General features: G+C 32.6%; 1 protein-coding gene across 17 annotated transcripts in view; it reads left to right on the top strand.

Moving 5' to 3' along the window:
- Positions 1-20,058, top strand: part of LOC127711173 (ankyrin-1-like) — a 145,332-nt gene extending 125,274 nt beyond the window's left edge. For 6 of the 17 annotated variants that reach the window (XM_052217125.1, XM_052217124.1, XM_052217128.1 and 3 more), the window contains exons 8-11: positions 9,367-9,456; positions 12,495-14,502; positions 14,602-14,898; positions 15,196-20,058. In XM_052217125.1, the coding sequence (XP_052073085.1) occupies positions 9,367-9,456; positions 12,495-14,502; positions 14,602-14,898; positions 15,196-16,294 (3,494 nt within the window). In that variant the 3' untranslated portion in view covers positions 16,295-20,058. The remainder of the gene's footprint in view (positions 1-9,366; positions 9,457-12,494; positions 14,503-14,601; positions 14,899-15,195) is intronic. The other 11 variants (XM_052217130.1, XM_052217141.1, XM_052217138.1 and 8 more) reach the window with 11 other exon arrangements.
- The last annotated feature ends 1,617 nt before the right edge of the window (positions 20,059-21,675 follow it).

Raw genomic sequence — 21,675 nt, 5'->3', positions numbered from 1 at the left:
ATTATTTTTTTACAGTCATATAAACCCAAAAATCAGGTTAAGAAAAAATTTTAATTCTAGAAATTTTTGGCTCCTCAGAGGTGTACATCCTTAAATGCAATAGTTTCAAACTTAAATTTCCGGCACAATTGAAAAAAGGTTTGAAGAGGATAAATTAGTAAGTGATTTCTCCATCAGTGAGTTTCTCACCAACATTATGTATATCAGCGTAGTCTGAGAACCAGAAAGTTACTTGACATAGCCTCAAAAATAAATATCAATTTGTTTTTAAAAAAAAAAATGGTTAAAAGCTAATATATCAATTTAAACTTAAAAACCTAATTTGTCCTGAATAGAACCAGTCTACAATTGGCAAATGGAAACAACTTGTGTTAAAAGTGTGTAATAACAGAATCAAATTAGTAATTGGTAAATTGTTTATTGTTGCAAGATATTAATCTATGTCTGTTAGGGATCTACTGACTTTGAGATCATTTTTTATTGCTTGATGATCAGTATTAAATGTTCTGCTTAGGCCTTTATAGCTCAACTGGCCAAAATGGCCTAGTGAGCATATATCATCACTTCTGGCATAGATGTAGGTCATCTGCTCACTTTTACAAAAATCTTCTCTGAAACCACAGGCCAATTTGAATAAAACTTGGCCAAAATCATCTTTAAGGTACTGTGGATTCATTTTTATTCGTGGTATACCAATTTTCGTTGGTTTCGTGGGTCACAGCAAACCACGAATTTAAGAATTCAACGAAGAATAATCCCGAGAAATGTGTATGGAGTTGGATGTTTATTTCCGGTTATGTTATGCAGTTCTAGTATAGTGTTGACTAGCGATAAACATTGTAACGTTAACATAACACGCGTTTTTAATGAAAGAAGATACAAGTATTTTGATTAAATCAATAATAAATATATCGAATATCAGTGATAATTTACTTTTTAAAATTGATTAAAACTGTTCATGGAAAATAACTGCAAGTTGTTAATTACCGTGTCATAGTGTGGTTTACTGGTGATTAAAAATCAATAGGATTAAGTACCGGGATATTGCCCGTAGGTAATATTGTTTATGACAGGAACATTTATTTTCACACCTTTTACTTATATGACTGTTTATTATATCGTGATTAGGGAAATGAGCTTTCAATCATAGAGTTTTGAATGCCTTATAAAATTCCGACAAGAATTTATAAATTGTAAAACAAACAAATAATTAGTTGTCTCTGTCCATTATTGTAATAGAAATTTTCAATGAACACTTTAACCTAGAATGACCAAGCAAGGATTTTGACAATTAAAAACTTTTTCAATGAATTCCTTCTTTTTTGTTTGTTTTATTATTGATCAAACTAAGGAGGTTATATGATCTCCTAAATCAAAAAGAAATCACCGAATTACGAATCTGAATTTATTTTTTTTTGGTAATCAGCGATCCACGAATTTACGTATACCACGAAACGTCTTTTTTTCTCTATCCACAAAAATTGATACCCACGAAAATAAATGAATCCACAGTATGTAGTTTAAATTGATGAGCTCACTTGCTAATCAACATTGCTGTCAAGGCTGATTTAAAAATAGAACATCAAGTAAAAAATGCAAATATGGGCTTTAATATTATAAACAGCTGAAGAGAGGCAAAAGATACCAAAGGGACATTCAAACTCATAGGTCGAAAATAAACTGACAACGCCATGGTTAAAAAGAAAAAGACCAACAGACAAACAATAGTACACAAAACACATCATAGAAAACTAAAGACTGAGCAACATGAGCCGCACCAAAAACTAGTGGGTAAAGATATTGAAAATCTGACAGGACAGAAATGTTTAGAATGACATGATCTTCCATCCATTCTGATTCAAACTGTCAGACCACTCCTTATAAGAGTTATTTCCCTAAAGGACATACAATACAGTAGCAGGGCAGATAAAAACTACCTCAAGTTAAAACATGGTTTCTTGGATGTTGTGTCAATCCCACAGAGTTTCCCAGAAAACACAGACGTCATCACATCAGTTGCATGAATATGAAAGCAGTCCCAAAGCCTTTTAGTCGTATAGATGCTAACGTTTCTACCTGTTTATATGTCCCTTGCTTTCAAATGTTTGGGTTTGAGCTTTCCTGATGTAAATTCCAGAAAAAAGCTTGGAACGCACAAAATGTATGATTAAAAATTATGAGGGTAAATTTTAATTTCCTACCCTAACTGTAATGCTACCTCATTTAACACCAATTAATGCCCTATTCTAACATACCATTAACTCATTTTCTGTAAATTTATTGTTTATAGAATAATATAATCATTAAAACAAGGGTTTCCTAACCTCAGGCAGAGATAGCCCATGTCAGATTTGGAACAATATGTAAAAAATTCTGTTTTTCGCTGCTCTTCATCATTGATATGGCCTTCTCATCGATTTTTATGCCCCCGCTAGTGGAGCGGGCATTAAGTTTTACCCTTGTCTGTCTGTACAGACGTACGTATGTCCCGAAATTGGTTTCCATTCTCTAACTTCAGTTTGCCTCAACTAAATGTTATGAAACTTATACACAATGCTTATTATCACAAAACACAGATCAAGTTTGAATTTTGGTGGTGTCACTTTTACCGTTCAAGAGTTATACCCCTTAACAAATGGAAAAATTGCTGAATTTTTCGTTTCCGTTCTCTAAAGTTTGCTTCAACCAAATGTTATGAAACTTATACACAATGCTAATTACCACAAAACACAGATCAAGTTTGAATTTTGGTGGAGTCACTTTTACCATTTCAGAGTTATGCCCCTTTACAAATGGAAAAATTGCTGATTTTTATCATTTCCGTTCCTTAACTTAAGTTTGCCTCAACCAAATGAAACTTATCCACAATGATTATTACCACAAAACACAGATCAAGTTTTAATTTTAGTGGCGTCACTTTCTAAAGTTAATAAGCCCCTTTAAAATGGAAAAATTGCTGAATTTTTCGTTTGCTTTCTCTTACTTTAGTTTACCTTTACCAAATGTTATGAATGTTGTACACAATGATAATTACCCAAAACACAGATCAAATTTGATTTTGGTGTCGCCACTTTTACCGTTATAGGTTGCACTTTGTAAATACAGCTGTTTCTCAAACCATGCCTCTTTTTGGGAGATATAGAATATTCATAGATCATTAATTTTGTTTACATACTGGTTCCCAGTTATGATCTCTATGTTTCATCTCATAGAGACATAACTTGGGAATGTTACCAGTAAATATACATATGCATATTGTTTATATTGCAAACTGTGGTAATCCTACAGTTAAGGTAGGGGTAGTTAAGAAATTTAGTGTTAGTTTAAACTCTTAGAAGTTCGGGGCATATAAAGGTTGAAAATATGCCGCACAGCCCTATATTTTGACCTTTAAAAAAAGTAGTAGTGCATATGAACTTTCCATTCTAGGATATGATTTTTTTCAAAACTTCATAGTAAAAGTGGTACAGTTTTAGCCGTAAAAGGAGTTCCTATGGGAAATTGCATTGTAAATATTTACAGAAATGCAACCTATATTTGGTGAAAAAAGAGAACATACAGAATTTAACCAAATTTGGTTTATCTCACAGATTTTAATGAAATCAACTCAAATATGAAGTTTTATAAATGTTTCATGAAGATTGAGAAAATCCTGGGCGTTAACTATGATGACTCAGCATAAATTCACAGTTTACAGTATGCATACCCTACTGAAAATGAGTACGGGATTCCACTGGATTTCCAGTGAAATTACACTGGTATTCAGTGGAAAAAAATATTCCGATGGAATCCCATTAGAATTTCATCCAAAACATCTGGAATATTTTTCACACTGTAATTCCAAAGATTTTCTAATAAATTTCCAGTGGAATATGATTGTTTATATTTCAGTGGAGCTTTGATTTAATGCAAATATTCCAGTGGAATTTTGGACTTAGAAATTTAAAGGAATATATACTTCTAATTCAAATTTTTCAAATAATTAAGTGCATGATTATTATATAAAGGATTTAATTTGTAACATATAATTTGCTGGCCTGAGAAGAAATTAAATATTATAATCATGATAATACATGTAATATATGGGATGTAATGAATATTTCATAAACCTACATATATACATGTATATGAAACATTTGTTCAAAAAAGTTACATGGTTAAACGTAATATGAAATCATTTGCCTAGCAACAAATGAAAATAATCATTTGGTCTGAAAGACCCCCCCCCCCCCATATAAAATAAGTAAAATGGTAGCTCCTCAGATGTAGGGTGAATATAATGCATCACCATATAGCCTATGAGTACGACACATTGAAAGGATACATTTTAACTATTAAGAAATAAAATTAAATGTGCAATAATATAAATAAATAAATGAATATTTTATATCAAATTGGGTTGAGAATAAGATTCTGTTTGATTTAACGAACAAAAACAATTTAGATTCTTTTTGAAAAATGTGCATGGCTCTTAAAAGGGCCGTTTCTGTTGCAGAAATTATCTTCAGTCTGTACGAATTGTTAGGATAACTCCGTTTTATTTCTTCAAGTGACCGTACTGGCAACTGCCCTATGTACAGTCTACATGTATACAATAATATAATTATTTCTCCTTGAACTTCATCATGTGCATTAACTGTTACTGGTCTACTGTTCTTTTGAGAAAAATAAAGTGAATGGCTTTCATTTTCCACATTGTTCTATAAACTGTTTCGGTATCTTAACTTTGTCGGTGTGATGAATAATTTTTCATTATTTTCATGTCCTAAACTCGGGTCATATAAGTTAATCTAAAGAAACATTTCACATATAATCCGCTCTAATCAATTGTACGCTAAATGTCAGTGTTTTGGCATAATTTGAGCAGAAAATTCGTGAAACTGTAGTCTATAATGTTGTTTTTCAACACACATGTTTACATTCATGGAGGCTGCCATTTTTTTCTACCAGACTATAAATATAACCGCTAATTTGATTGGATAACTCAATTTCCGGTATTTCCGACCGGCCAATCAGATCGTCGTTATCATTAATACACGGAATGTGTTCAAATTTGAAACTAAAAATATTGTACGAGTATGTATCCTGTCCAGCTGCGGTTACATTAATCATGTTAATAATTATTAATACTCAACAACCTTCGATAAATAAAGAAATAGAAATTAAAGGCAGAACATTTAGGCATGACATTAGCTGTTGAACCAAGAATTTACGATGAGACGATGTGCTGATGTAGGGCAGACGTACAGCAGATACAGGTAATTTTTAAGAGATTTTACATTTGATTTTTACATCATGAATATTTTTAAATTAAAAAAAAAAAAAGATGTACATTCCCTTTAGTTTCATTCATGGGCTCCGTTAGTTCACACTTTGAGGATGACTATTTGGTGTTCTCAAAAGGGGGAGGTGGGAATGTAATAATAATTTTATTATTCAATTACATTGTGTGCCTTCACAATCAAGGAAAGATGTTTACTACACAATGTCCGGCACATTCAACTTAATTTTGTCATGTTCTGATTTGGATGGACATGCAACACAATAAATCCCTAAAGGTTAATATAGTGTTTTAGAATCTTTATACTTAAATGAAAGAAGCTTCTTAATTATATATGTACATTGTATGATAAATATCAGTAATATATGATGCATAAAGGTCATGACCAGAATTAAAAATTATTAATAAAATGTTTTTACATTTTTTTTAGGTTGTCCATATATTAAAAGGGATCATGGTGAAGGTACAAAGCTGCAAAAATGATGACTGTGCATCGATCAATATCCACTCAATAATATGAAAACACGATGAAAACAAACAAACCAGCAGCAGAAAAGAAATTTGAGTATAAGATTATTGAAAGGTACTTATTGAATTATTTTTTCATCCTTCCCAGACTTGAAATAAAAATACATTAATCATTCACATCTATAAGCTGTAAACACATCTCAAACACATTGATCTGATCATCATGCACAATTGTTAAGTATGGCTATTATGTGAACAAAATGAGGTGTCTGGTATGCTTCAACTAGATAGTAAACCAACAACAAACACAACACAAAGGGAAAGATAATATGAGGCTAAATAAAAATGTATGGGTGGTTCCAATTACCTTACCTCCCTTTCTTTTAGTCTTAACAATAGCCTACCCTAAAGATTTTTTTGTCATTTTTCAGTAAGCACTGTTTAAGTCAGAATGTTGCTCCCATAGACTCAATGTAAAAAAAAAGCCATAAAATAAAAAAAATCCTTACCTACCTACCTTAATTTTTTTTAAATGTAACTGGAACCACACATACTATTTTATTTGGCCTCTGAGAGACACCTGATCCATGAACTATAAAAGTCTATTTTGATAAAAAGAGATGTGTGTTATAAGTCTAAGAGACAGCAACCCAACAACTATAGCCAAAGATATCTAGAGAGCACATAGTCTTCAACAATAGACAAAATGATAGACATGTGTCTAAATTGCTCTTAGTGTATAAATGTTGTGAATAAATTAAACAAACACACAAAAAATATGCCAGTAACATATATTTTTGAATAATTGCAGAATAGAGCATGGACTTGGTATTGTAATGTTGTTTTAATTCAAAATTCTTTGCATGTTATGATGTATGATTTTTTTTCTTTCATATTAATCAATGAAGACTTAATGGAACAGGATTGGAATGCAGAAACTTTGGACTTAATACATGAATAATATCAATGGATGATGAAGAAAACTGACCAAACTGACAAAGTATTTCGTATGCATGTAAACTGGACATTTTTGTTTGTTTAATGCACAATAAACAAATTTTAAAAATGAAAATTAAAACCATTTGTGAAAGATTTCAAGAGGCCCAAAAGTTACCATGGACTTATGAATGATTTAACCAGAAAAATGATTTACATGTACAATTAAGTAAATACATCTTTGTCTAAAAAATGATAATTTATCAACATTAATATTTTAAAGAGGTTGATCTTTTCGTTTAAAAGGTATTAAATGTGGATAATGTATAAACTGTTGTAATTTCTTTAATTGCTGACTTGCATTAAAATGGTTATTGTCTTATTTCAAGTTTTCTTATTAATTCATTCAAAAATAAGCGGTGCATGCAAAATGATATCTAACATTTCAGTGGAATTGTCAATTTCCATTGAAATATCACTGGTTTTCTTTGGTTGATTGTTACAATTTCCAATGGAATTACCACTGGTATCCCAGTTGAAAGCTATAAATGTCCAGTGGGAAAACAATGGTATTCCAACGAAGTTTTCACTGGTATTCCAATGGAATTTCCACTGTATTCCACTCGAGTATTCACCGGAATCCCACTGGATATTCCACTGATATCCCAATGGAAAACAATGAATGTCCAATGAAAATCCCGACCAAATTTCCCAGTGGTAATACAGTGGTATTCCAATGGAACTCTGATGGAACTCCACTGGTATTTTCAGTGAAATCCCACTTTACATTTTCAGTAGGGTAGTTTACTAAAAGCCCTAAATGCAAAATAAATTCATAATATATGCATATTTGTGAGTTAAATTGTTTAGAAGTGCTTTTATTTACTCTTCGCAGTCATTGAAGCTCATAGATCCTTCCTGAATATTATTCAGGTGGGGTGTTTTTGTCCTGTCGATAACCCAAAAGTAAGCCGTAACACCTAAATCTGCTTTTTTGTCACCGCGACATAAAAAATACAAGCTAGAAATACAAAAATATCTCAACAAAACTTACAATTAATAGTGTGTCCTATCCTAAATATGTACTAAATATTCCATATTGCTAGAAACAGCAGAATAATTTAGGAAATTTGAGGCCCCAGGGGCAAAAACAGAGAAAATTGCCTACCCCCTGGGTCATAAAACAAATAATATAACTTGTAAATGCTATGATTTTATGGTTTCAAAGGTCTTTATATAGAAAACAATCACTGTGCTTGGAAGTTATACAAAAATCAGATGTTAGCAGTCATTTCTATAAAATTTTAAGTGAATTTGTACATCAGACTGGTATCTGCATACATATAACTATTGCAAATATGGCTTTGTTTTAACACTTCTAGTTCATATGTTAGTTAAATTATGTCAGATATACGGTTAGAGATGATACTGTTGTGACAAAAATTCTAAACTGACCATGCATTTGAGGCAGAAATTGTGAACTTTCATTGACAAATAGGCATACAGTAAGATGTGGACTGGAGACAGAGGCAGGATTGGATACTTTATATAATCTTGAATGTTGGAATGATTGACTGCTAAACATTACATTTACAGTATTCTGAAATGCTTTCAATTTGTTATCAGAACAGTTTTAAACAGGTTCTAGGCATTTCATGTCAGAAAACATGCAAATAGGGTAAGCTGGCAATAATTAAAGTATTGTTTTCAAATTCTTTAAAAAACTGAAACAGGGGAGGGGGTATAAAATGTACAGTAAAAGAAAACTTAGAGTATATGCAGTGATTTCTTTGAGGCTATAATTCTGATAAATAAGTATTAATTTGAGAAAAAGTGATTTTAGAGAATTTTCTATTTGAATAAATGTCTGTATAGGTTGCACTTTGTAAATACAGCTGTTTCTCAAACCACGCCTCTTTTGGGGAGATATAGAATATTCATAGATAATTAATTTTGTTTACATACTGGTTCCCAGTTATGATCTCTATGTTTCATCTCATAGAGACATAACTTGATAATGTTACCAGTAAATAAACATATGCATATTGTTTATATTGCAAACTGTGGTAATCCTACTGTTCAGGTAGGGGTAGTTAAGAAATTTAGTGTTAGTTTAAACTCTTAGAAGTTCGGGGCATATAAAGGTTGAAAATATGCCGCACAGCCCTATATTTTGATCTTTAAAAAAAGTAGTAGTGCATATGAACTTTCCATTCTAGGATATGATTTTTTTCAAAACTTCATAGTAAAAGTGGTACGGTTTTAGCCGTAAAAGGAGTTCCTATGGGAAATTGCATTGTCAATATTTACAGAAATGCAACCTCTAGAGTTATGCCCCTTTACAAATGGAAAAAATGCTGAATTTTTCATTTCTGTTCTCTAACTTTAGTTTGCCTCAACCAAATGTTATGAAACTTATAAACAATGCTTATTACCACAAAACTCAAATCAAGTATGAATTTTGGTAGCGTCACTTTTATTGTTCTTGAGTTATGTCCCTTTATAACTTTATATGCAAGCGGGGGCATCATCTGTGTCCCATGGATACATTCCCCATTATTAATTGTTTCTGGTGAGTCTTTAGTTACTAAACATGTGTCTGGCATGAGGATTTCTTATAATTAATTTTATAAATGCAATTTCCCTCATGTAATAGACCATATGATCAAAATTTTATTAAGTTTCAGAAAAAGAAGAACATTCAAATCTTAAAGAGAAAATAAAGAAAATAGAAACTGAACAGAAAAAAGTAATTCCAAAAAATATTACAGGTATATTATTAGTTCATGTATATTTTTATTTTTTTTTAAACTCGACAACAAAAATGACTGCACCCCTGCAATCTCTGGGCATGCTTTGCAGCTATGTATGATTAATCTTTGGTCAGTTTATAAGCTTTCATCTGTAGACTAATTTGACATAAGCTGATAATTGCTTTGCTTTAAGCAATTGTAGGACACAAGGATGATATAACATGGACAATACAATACACAACTTTATCAATGTTAAATTCTGTTGTCATAGTTCAGGGTTATGCAATCCATATTTTATAGAATTTGACCTGTCCTAGGATGGGAATCATGCTCCACTTGTCTTTCTGTGTTGTTTTTTTTTGTGAATCAGTGAAACAATTGTAATCAGCACATGCAGGTACTTTGGATAGACTGTATAAGTGATGTATGATAAATTTACATGAACCAAATTTCCTAGTTAAGTTCAAGAAATTTATTATAATGCAGGGTCTTCCAGTATTCAAAAGTTCCATTGGTCCGACACCCCATTAGTCACGTAAAACAAATTGTGTAATAAATAAAAATTTCTTCATACTTGTCACATGAATTGTTCTCTTATACTGATAGAAATAAGATGACACTAATTGGTATATGTGATCCTTGTACTGAGGAGCTGTGTTGGCTTAGTGGTCTAAGTAGTCCAACTACTGTATCACTAGCCTCACAATACTAATAAACTGAGTTCATTTGTCAATGGAAATTATAATGGTTAGGTCTGTGTCTCAGTTGCTTATGATAAGCAGAAAGGTCAACTACATTTGTGTATGAAATAGAAGTTGTGCATATTTGTCTTGCAGGATTTATCTGACTGACCTTGACCTCAGTTACATGGATTATTGATAATGTTGAGTTTCTTCTTCTGCCCGGTTACAATTCAAACTCTATAGTTGAGTGTAATTGACTCGGGCGCATCTCAAAAAGACAGGAGGCCACTCCTCTGGTCAAAAGTAAAAGTCCAGGGAAAACTGGATGGTATTTACAATAAAATAATAAGCTTAATTACAACTATATACACTGGTTATTTTGCTGTGTTTTTCAGATGTGGCTGGGTCTAGGAGATGGTATTCACTCTGGCCCTGAAGTCCTCTAGTGATCCGGACTCCACTACAGATTCGGGAAGTTTATTCCACTCTCTAGTTGTTCTTTGGAAGAATGAGTGATAGTAGACATCCTTCTTCACTCTAATTTATCAAAATTTGTGGTTGCCCCTGTCCTACTGTCACCTGATGTGTAATATTTGGCTGGATCAATGGCAATCAACTGGTGTTGAGTCTTGTAACACAGCACAAGACTCTGTTTCCATCGTCTGTGCTGCAGTGATTCCATTTGAAGTTAGTCCAGTAACTTTGTAACACATCCAGTAGAGTTGTCCTGGTAGCAAGTTTATTTGATACTTGTAGTAAACCCTCATCTTAAAGGCTTTTAGGATAAGTTCAATCATGATAAGTACTGACCTTGACCTCATTTACATGAATTTTTAGCTCTCCGGGGCCCGAAGAGCCCTATGTGAGCTTATGCCATCACTTGGCGTCCGTCGTCGTCCGTCGTCTGTCTGTCGCCTGTCGTCGTCTGTCATCGTAAACTATTTCAAAAATCTTCTCCTCTGAAACTATTGGGCCAAATACCTTCAAACTTTAACTAAATGTTCCTTATGGTATCTAGTTTATAAATTGTATCCAAAGTTTTGATCCATCGACAAACATGGCTGCCATGGCTAAAAATAGAACGTAGGGGTCAAATGCAGTTTTTGGCTTATATCTCAAAAACTAAAGCTTTTAGAGCAAATCTGACAAGGGATAAAATTGTTCAATTGGTCAAGTTCTATCAGCTCTGAAATTTTCAGACGAATCGAACAACCCATTGTTGGGTTGCTGCCACGGAATTGGTAGTTTTAACAAATTTTGCAGTTTTTTGTTATTATTTTGAATATTATTATAGATATATATAAACTGTAAGCAGCAATAATGTTCAGCAAAGTAAGATCTACAAAAAAGTTAAATGACCATAATTGTCAATTTACCCCTTAAAGACAATTTTACACAATTTGTTCATCAAGTTTGCTAACATTTAAAAATCTTCTCCTCTGAAATACAGGTGAGCGATTCAGGCTCTTGAGAACTTCTTGTTTATAATGTTACGTTTATGTGATACTTGTAATATAACCTCTTCTTAAAGGCTTTCAGGATAAATTCAATCATGATAAGTAAAGCAGGTAAAAAAAAAATCAGCCTTAACAATCTTGTTCCTATATACAGGTCATAGTTTTGTTTTCTATACAGAGTTCAGGTACATGTACCCTCACCATACTCATGCAAATAGGCATGCACACTCAGATTTCAGTAGGCCAATAATACAATTATTTTTTTTTACATTGACTTATGAAACTTGGTATGAAGTTGTTTAACCTAATAACGGTGTCATGTATTGGCATGACCTTTATTTGACCTTACCCTTTGACATAAGGGTCAAATTATCTGATTTTTGAGAATATTTTCTTGTCTGGTTTATCATATTTAGTATGTTTTCACCACCAAGACAATGTGCATACCATGACCTTTGACCTTGACTGGTCAGGCAATTAATTAATGAAACCCCAAAACCATGTATTTTATGTTATATTAAATGATTTTACAATTACTTATATTTTTATTGAAATGTTTGGTGGTTAACCAAGGCAATCTGTTGTTGTCTTGCTAATAATTATATATTTTCAGGGATATTTTCAATTTATGTTTTACGAAAACAAGCAGATGTGTTATGTTGGCAAATGAGCCAACTATCCACTGAAGGACAAGCACTTAATCAGTTACAGGTCACCATCCAGTCTTCAACAATGAGTTCAACATATACTGTTAACATGGTGAAGTCAGATATTGAAAGGCCTGAGATCACAAAATGTGAGGTAACATACACCAAATACTTAATCCACTATTATGTTTGTTGTAAATGATAGTGCATAATTCAAGTAAATAGTCATTTTTTTTAATTTTAAATTAGCTTCACTTTATATTTTTCAGATCAGATACAAAGACAAATAAAAGACTGGGAGGAGAAAGATAAGATGTTCGTGTCTACCAGAGCCAGTGATTACGTCATGGAATGTTTACAGGACAACAGTTGCTTGACATTAACTGCCCCATCGGGAGTTGGAAAATCATTTATTGCAAGACACACAGCACTTCTGTTAAAGAAGGAAGGATACAATATAATACCAGTGTACTCACCAACAGACATAAGAGATTATTATCAGCCTGGTAAACAGACAGTCTTCATTGTAGATGATATTTGTGGAAATTTCAGTGCCAACCAACAACAGATTGATAACTGGAAACAACTGCTACCTGTGATAAACACAATTATTGCAGACAAATGTTGTAAGATAATTGTATCGTGTAGGTTACAAGTCTATAAAGATGAAAAGTTTAATATATTATCACCTTTTAAGTCTTGTGAATGTAACTTAATATCAGATAAGTTATGTCTTACGTCTGTAGAGAAAACAAACATAGCAAATACTTATATTGGTACAAGCATGAAAGATATTCATGATTTATCACAAAACTGTGATTTTTTTCCACTATTGTGTAGTTTATATCATGAAAAAAAAGATGTAGATGTAAAAGAATTTTTCAAAAATCCTTTTGCTGTCTATAAAAATGAGCTAGACAGGTTAAGTGAGCATGGTGATGAAGAGAAATATAAAATATGTAGTCTTGCTTTATGTGTTCTCTTTAATAATCACCTTGACGAAAAATGGTTCTTGGGTAAAGTTACAAAGAGGCAAAAACAGATCATAAAAGACACATATAATGCTTGTGGATTGGACAGAGGAATATCCAAGGTAAAACTGCAACATGCCCTTGACACCCTAGTTGGTACATTTATCTGTAAACAGATTGGTATTTATAGAACTATACATGATAAAGTATTTGACTTTCTTGCTCATTATTTTGGTCAGAAAATGATTGAATGTTTAATAGATCATGGTGATAGTGGTTTAGTACATGAACGTTTCATCTGGCAGAAATTACCAGGTGACATGGCCAGTAACATAGACTTCATTATAGAAATACCAGATGATTATTTAGAATCATATTTAGAAAGGTTTATAAAAGACTGGTCAGCAGGAAAGGTGGCAGATGTATTCAGTAACAATAATATTAAGGACTCATCATTCAGACAAAAGTTATTACAGTACTTAAAACAACTACATAAACCACAACAAGTAACATTAGCCAATACCAAGGATACAGTGATACCAAAGGAGAACTGTGCATCAGGTACTACTCCACTGGTATGGAATTGTTATGATGGTTATACTGATGTGGTTCAGTGGTTGTTATGTAATGACGTAGATGTGAATCAGTGTAGAGATGATGGGGTTACTGGACTGATCATGGCAAGTCATGAAGGACATACTGATATAGTAAAGTTACTGTTAGAGAAGGGTCCTAATGTTGATCTATGTAACAAGAATGGCTGTAGTCCTCTGTACAAGGCAAGTCAGAATGGACATACTGATATAGTAAAGTTACTGTTAGAGAGGAATCCTAATGTTGATCTATGTAACAATGAAGACTGTAGTCCTCTGTTACTGGCAAGTCAGGAAGGACATACTGATGTAGTAAAGTTACTGTTAGAGAGGAATCCTAATGTTGATCTATGTAACAAGGATGGCTGTAGTCCTCTGAACATGGCAAGTCAGGAAGGACATACTGATGTAGTAAAGTTACTGTTAGAGAGGAATCCTAAAGTTGATCTATGTAACAATGAAGACTGTAGTCCTCTGTATATGGCAAGTCATAATGGACATACTGATATAGTAAAGTTACTGTTAGAGAGGAATCCTAATGTTGATCTATGTAACAATGATGACTGTAGTCCTCTGTACATCGCAAGTCAGAATGGACATACTGATATATTAAAGTTACTGTTAGAGAGGAATCCTAATGTTGATCTATGTAACAATGAAGACTGTAGTCCTCTGTATATGGCAAGTCATAATGGACATACTGATATAGTAAAGTTACTGTTAGAGAGGAATCCTAATGTTGATCTATGTAACAAGGATAGCTGTAGTCCTCTCTACCTGGCAAGTCAGAATGGACATATTGATATAGTAAGGTTACTGTTAGAGAGGAATCCTAATGTTGATCTATGTAACAAGAATGGCTGTAGTCCTCTGTACAAGGCAAGTCAAGAAGGACATACTGATATAGTAAAGTTACTGTTAGAGAGGAATCCTAATGTTGATCTATGTTACAATGAAGACTGTAGTCCTCTGTTACTGGCAAGTCAGGAAGGACATACTGATGTAGTAAAGTTACTGTTAGAGAGGAATCCTAATGTTGATCTATGTAACAAGGATGGCTGTAGTCCTCTGAACATGGCAAGTCAGGAAGGACATACTGATGTAGTAAAGTTACTGTTAGAGAGGAATCCTAAAGTTGATCTATGTAACAATGAAGACTGTAGTCCTCTGTATATGGCAAGTCATAATGGACATACTGATATAGTAAAGTTACTGTTAGAGAGGAATCCTAATGTTGATCTATGTAACAATGAAGACTGTAGTCCTCTGTATATGGCAAGTCATAATGGACATACTGATATAGTAAAGTTACTGTTAGAGAGGAATCCTAATGTTGATCTATGTAACAAGGATGGCTGTAGTCCTCTCTACCTGGCAAGTCAGAATGGACATATTGATATAGTAAGGTTACTGTTAGAGAGGAATCCTAATGTTGATCTATGTAACAAGGATGACTGTAGTCCTCTGTACATCGCAAGTCAGAATGGAAATACTGATATAGTAAAGTTACTGTTAGAGAGGAATCCTAATGTTGATCTATGTAACAATGAAGACTGTAGTCCTCTGAACATGGCAAGTCAGGAAGGACATACTAATGTAGTAAAGTTACTGTTAGAGAGGAATCCTAATGTTGATCTATGTAACAAGAATGACATTAGTCCTCTGTGCAAGGCAAGTAATAACGGAAATACTGATATAGTAAAGTTACTGTTAGAGAGGAATCCTAATGTTGATCTATGTGACAATGATGGCTGTAGTCCTCTCTACTGGGCAAGTCAGAATGGACATACTGATATAGTAAAGTTACTGTTAGAGAGGAATCCTAATCCTAATGTTGATCTATGTGACAATAATGGTGTTACACCCCTGATCAGTTCTTGTATTCATAACCACACCAGTATAGTCCAATTATTAGTTAAACATAAACCAAACATTAATACCAAAACAATGTTTGGTAATAGTGCCATATATTACAGTGTACAGAATGGACGCATAGATATAACAAAGTTACTGTTAGAGAACAATGCTGACTGTAATATATGTATCCATAGTAAACAAGATTTAACAGATACATTTACTAACCATCCAAAGTACACATTAGATCAAGTAAAACAAGAATTATTTAATAACCTTGTAATGTATACTCCATCACATGTAGCAGCCTATATCAGAAAGAATTCAGTAGAGTATGCCTTTGATGTAGTAGCTGGTTCTTCTCCATTACACATAGCCTGTTTTAAGGGTAGCATAGATGTAGTCCGTTGTCTTCTGAACCACAATGCTAACATTAACATGACAAAAGAAGATGGAACAACACCATTATTTTATGCATGTGAAGTAGGACATGAGGATATTGTACGTTTATTATTAGATAAAGGTGCAGATACACAGATATGTAGACTTGATGGGAAATCCCCTTTACAGATTTCTACAGATAATGGACATACTTCTATAGTAATGATATTAACAAATCACACAAAGAAGGAGGACAAAGTTTCTTCTTAAATCTTGTTCTTTAGTCAGTGGTTCTTTATGACATGTTAAAAAACATGTAAGGGAAGTTGAAACGTTTTCTTTTAAACTCTTGTTCTTTAGTCGGTGGTTCTTTATGACATGTGAAAAACATGCAAGGGATGTTGGAATGTTTCCTTCTAAATTTTTGTTAATTGACAATTAATAGTGTTTGCAAAATCAAATACATAATAAAATGTGGCTGGAACATGCTCTCTTGCTTAAACCACATGCTAACTAAAACCCGGATGAAGTAACAATGGGGCAAATCTAGTACAAGGCGTTATCAATTAGGTACAATGAGAGTTGCCTTCCATTGTACGCCTTTAGTCAGTGGTTGGTTAATACATGTAAAAGCATGCAGCGAAAGACGAAAAACCTTCTTTTGTTATTTTCTTGTTGATAGTGTTTGTTTAATATGTTTGATATCTACTGCTATTCATTCCCTTACTTTCTCTTCCTTTCTTCACATTACATGAATATTTCTTAATTTTATGACCAGGAATAAAAGAAACATTTTAGATTTAGATACAGTAAAAGCATTTTGTTGATGCCAATGAATAAAACTGTAGACATTGTAATTCTATCATTATACTTAGTTGTTTTCATTTACTTCATTGTAATGTGATGAGTCAGGTCAGTTTTTGTCTTATTTGATTTTCAATTTAAATGTTCAATATTTTACTGATTGTATGATATACCTTTTATATACTGTATACATATATAGACTACCATTTTATGTGTATTGCTATGTTGGTTACTGATTGTATGATATACCTTTTATATACTGTATACATATATAGACTACCATTTTATGTGTATTGCTATGTTGGTTACTGATTGTATGATATACCTTTTATATACTGTATACATATATAGACTACCATTTTATGTGTATTGCTATGGTGGTTACTGATTGTATGATATACCTTTTATATACTGTATACATATATAGACTACCATTTTATGTGTATTGCTATGGTGGTTACTGATTGTATGAGATACCTTTTATATACTGTATACATATATAGACTACCATTTTATGTGTATTGCTATGGTGGTTACTGATTGTATGATATACCTTTTATATACTGTATACATATATAGACTACCATTTTATGTGTATTGCTATGTTGGTTACTGATTGTATGAGATACCTTTTATATACTGTATACATATATAGACTACCATTTTATGTGTATTGCTATGTTGGTTACTGATTGTATGATATACCTTTTATATACTGTATACATATATAGACTACCATTTTATGTGTATTGCTATGTTGGTTACTGATTGTATGAGATACCTTTTATATACTGTATACATATATAGACTACCATTTTATGTGTATTGCTATGGTGGTTACTGATTGTATGATATACCTTTTATATACTGTATACATATATAGACTACCATTTTATGTGTATTGCTATGTTGGTTACTGATTGTATGATATACCTTTTATATACTGTATACATATATAGACTACCATTTTATGTGTATTGCTATGGTGGTTACTGATTGTATGATATACCTTTTATATACTGTATACATATATAGACTACCATTTTATGTGTATTGCTATGGTGGTTACTGATTGTATGACAAACCTTATATACTGTATACATATATAGACTACCATTTTATTTTTATTGCTATGTTGGTTCATATTTTCTATTGTGTATTTATTCCTTTGTATATTTTGGCTTACATGACAAACCCCTATATTTTTTGTTTGGTTTTGTTTTGATGTTGTTGGGGTACTGTCTAATTGTAAGACATATTGTACTTAACAGAACTAATTAAATTGACACGTAATAACAATATGTTCCACCGAAAAATACAGTTAACTATCCAGTTTTTAGATTCAGGAAAGCTGTGACACAAAATGTTTATTTGGTTTTGTTGTGATGTTGGAGTTCTGTCTAATTTCAAGATATATATGTTGTATTTGATAAAACTTATTGAATTGACACATAATAACCATATGTTCCACCGAAAATACAATTATCTATCCAGTCTTTACAGGAAAGATGTGACAGTGACACAGAATGTTTATTTGTTTTGCAACAAATTCTTATCATGCTACCAAATATATATTGTATCTCAGCAGGTCTGAAAGGCCTTGTGAGATCTGTCATCACTTTGGTTCCAGTGTCTGTTTTCCTATCCAAGTCTGTTGACACACCAGCTAAAAAAATTTAAAAAGACATATGGCCAACATTTACGATATATATACAATAGGAGAAAAAGTTCTGTTTTGAATATATCATCTGTAGATAAATGTCTTGCCCATTTTAACTGATATCTTTATAGGGGCATTAGCTGTCAAATTCATGTTCACCGGTTTGACTCAAATTCTCATGTTTGATTTATAACATCCTAAAACGTATATCCAAATAATAAAAAGTCTAAAATAAACAATTTACGATGCACGAACTCGATAAAATGTATCAGCATTTCGTGTGTATTTCGTCTAGACGCCATCTAATTAACCATCGAAGTGACCTACGAAGACTGCCGACGATCATATAACCCGATGTCAACATAAACAGAGATATAAATAGATAGCAAACTTGTGCAGTTGGATTTTTCTAGGTCTGTTTGATTTCATATTATAGGTTTAAAAAATACCTGTATAACAGTCAGCTTTTGTAGATCGAATCAGTCAACCAAATGGTTTACCCTTGTTTCACTTCCAATGTTGAAATTCTTTTCTTTTTGATAGCTGAACATGCTAGTTCATGCATTACCCATCTCTAGCTAAGGGGTTCAATTGAAGTTCACATGAATAAGGATTTAATGAGGTCGAATTATTCACTTGCAAGTGAATAATTTATTAGCGATGTTTCTTTGCTTATTTTGACAAAACTGAACCAAACTGGCTGCTTAAAGCGAATTATTATATCACTATTTCACTTTCATTAATGATTGAACAAAAAAAATCATACTTTAGTTTTTTCTATATCTCGTAGCTAATGCCCCATTAATAGATATATATTTTCATATGATTGGGTTGAATATTTTGGATTCTTTTTTCTGATGTAACTTTGAGTCTTTATATTAGTGAAATAGAACTGACAATGATTTTTGTTTTATATTTTATGACCAGCTGGATTTTAACATGATTGACATTCTCAGTAAGGACCTTGCACAAATGTGAACAAAAAAATCAGTAAAGCAGGAAAGAAATTTCAATGTGTGCACTCTTGTTCGAGATTTTCAATGTGTGCACTCTTGTTTGAGATTTTTAATGTGTGCACTCTTGTTTGAGATTTTTAATGTGTGCACTCTTGTTTGAGATTTTTAATGTGTGCACTCTTGTTTGAGATTTTTAATGTGTGCACTCTTGTTTGAGATTTTTAATGTGTGCACTCTTGTTGCAGATTCTATTTATCTTATTGTTTCGTCATTCTATATAACATTGTAGAGTAAAGCATCAATAGGAAATGAATTTTCAGCATCACATCTCTGATCGTTTTCATGACCCCCCCCCCTTAAAACAAGTTAATGTCCAACATCACAGTATTTACTGTCTTTAGAGGTCATGTAAGCAATGCAGACTGTGGTTAACAGCTAAATGCCTTGTAAAGTTATAATTTATAATTATTAGTTACAACTTAAACTGATCTTAATAACTTTTGATTGTTTGATTTTTTTATTGTCTACATTGTAATATAGTTATACAAAAAAGTCATATTGTTGATATAATATGTCTCAGAAAAAACAATCATAATAAAATCATTTATTAGTTTTTTATGGGTTCTTATTACATTATCTATGTTAATTTGTCGAAAAAGACCATTTTAGATAATGTGTTCTTTGGTTGAAGTGGATGTGAACAATATTCCATGGAGAATGCATTCATCATTTTTGGCTTTGCAGTTTAAAATCTAAGTACATTATGGCAAAATGTGTATATGAGGTAGAAGTGCATGCAGCTTTTAACTGAGTTGCCACAAAGTAAATGTTGCTTAATTACAACTATATCATGCAAGATGTATGGGAGTCGGCTTTCCAGTTTCCCAGTTTCGATCCATAATAAACATTTCACCATACTTGGTTTAATAATGCTCCATCGGAAAGAATTTTAGGATTATTAGGTCAATTTTACTGTGCCTATAAATATACCGAAAGTTTTGGTCAATAAATGCCTCTGAGTGCAAAATGCCTCTTGAGTTTCAAGTAACTAATATAAGAATAAGGAGATGTGATATGATTGTCAATGAGAGCATACCAGGGTGACCAAAAGTAGAAGCAAGCAGCTATATGTCACCATACGTCCTTCAACAATTAGCAAAACCCATGTAGTAAGCTGTAAAAGTCTCTGACATGACAAAAATGTGTAACATTTTAAACAAGAAAACCAATGGCCTGATCTATGAACAATTTCGAAGTCATAAGTCACAGCAGACTGAAATTGTGGCAATATTATTTGTTTCCTGATGCTATCTTTAAATCAAATGTCCTTTCTTAACGAAAAATAGAAATAGCTTGAAAATGACCCCTAAACACGAACAAGACTCCTGTTGAGTTTTTGATCAGTAGGTAACGGTTTAGGTTTAGTTAAAATAGACAGGAAATTTGGGAATGGTTTTGTTTCAGGACAATATATTGAGTCATGAATAACTTATCTGTGGTAGATAATGTGTAGTAATTTAAGGGTCAAAGGTTAATTTTACAGTGGTTATTTATAGACTGAAATTATTGGTGCATCTGTATTATTTATCTGAATGAAATTATCCTTAAATTAAGTTACTAATCACTTATCCACTGCAGTGTCATCACAAGTATACGTTCATTGTTAATAAGGCCTCAGTGTAACTTTCAGATGAAGAACAGCAAAAATCCATATTTGATTAATTTTGTTTGTATCGAGTGGACATACTGATTATGTGTCATAAGAACCACCTTTGGTAGTCTCGTGATAATGTGCTTGCCTTCTAGTGTCGGGGGACATGAGGTCAAGCCGAAGCAGGTTCAAAGACTTAAAAATTAGTATTTGCTGTTTTCGGCTATGCATGCAGCCTTTCGAAGTAAGAGCTCTAATTGTGAATAATGTGTTCAAGTAAGACGATATGCTTCTGTGACTGTGGACTATAACCTTGTGAACTAGCACTGATTTCTTACTAGATTTGGCTCTACTTTTTCTGGGTCTTTTTTGTCGCCGTTGTCACGGAAGCGAAAAAGCGATCCTACTTTCTGTTGTCAGCGTCGCCAGTCAGTTGTTAAATATGAAAGAAAGAAGATGTATGATTTTCAATGAGACAACTATCCAACAGAGAACAAAAGTCGTAGATGTAAGCAACAATAGGTCACCGTACAGCTTCAACAATGAGTAAAACCCATACAGTATAGTAAAAGACCCCGAT

Source organism: Mytilus californianus, unplaced genomic scaffold, assembly GCF_021869535.1.
Source record: "Mytilus californianus isolate M0D057914Y unplaced genomic scaffold, xbMytCali1.0.p SCAF_8, whole genome shotgun sequence".
NCBI classification, from domain to species: domain Eukaryota; kingdom Metazoa; phylum Mollusca; class Bivalvia; order Mytilida; family Mytilidae; genus Mytilus; species Mytilus californianus.
This window is presented reverse-complemented; position numbering and strand designations above follow the sequence as displayed.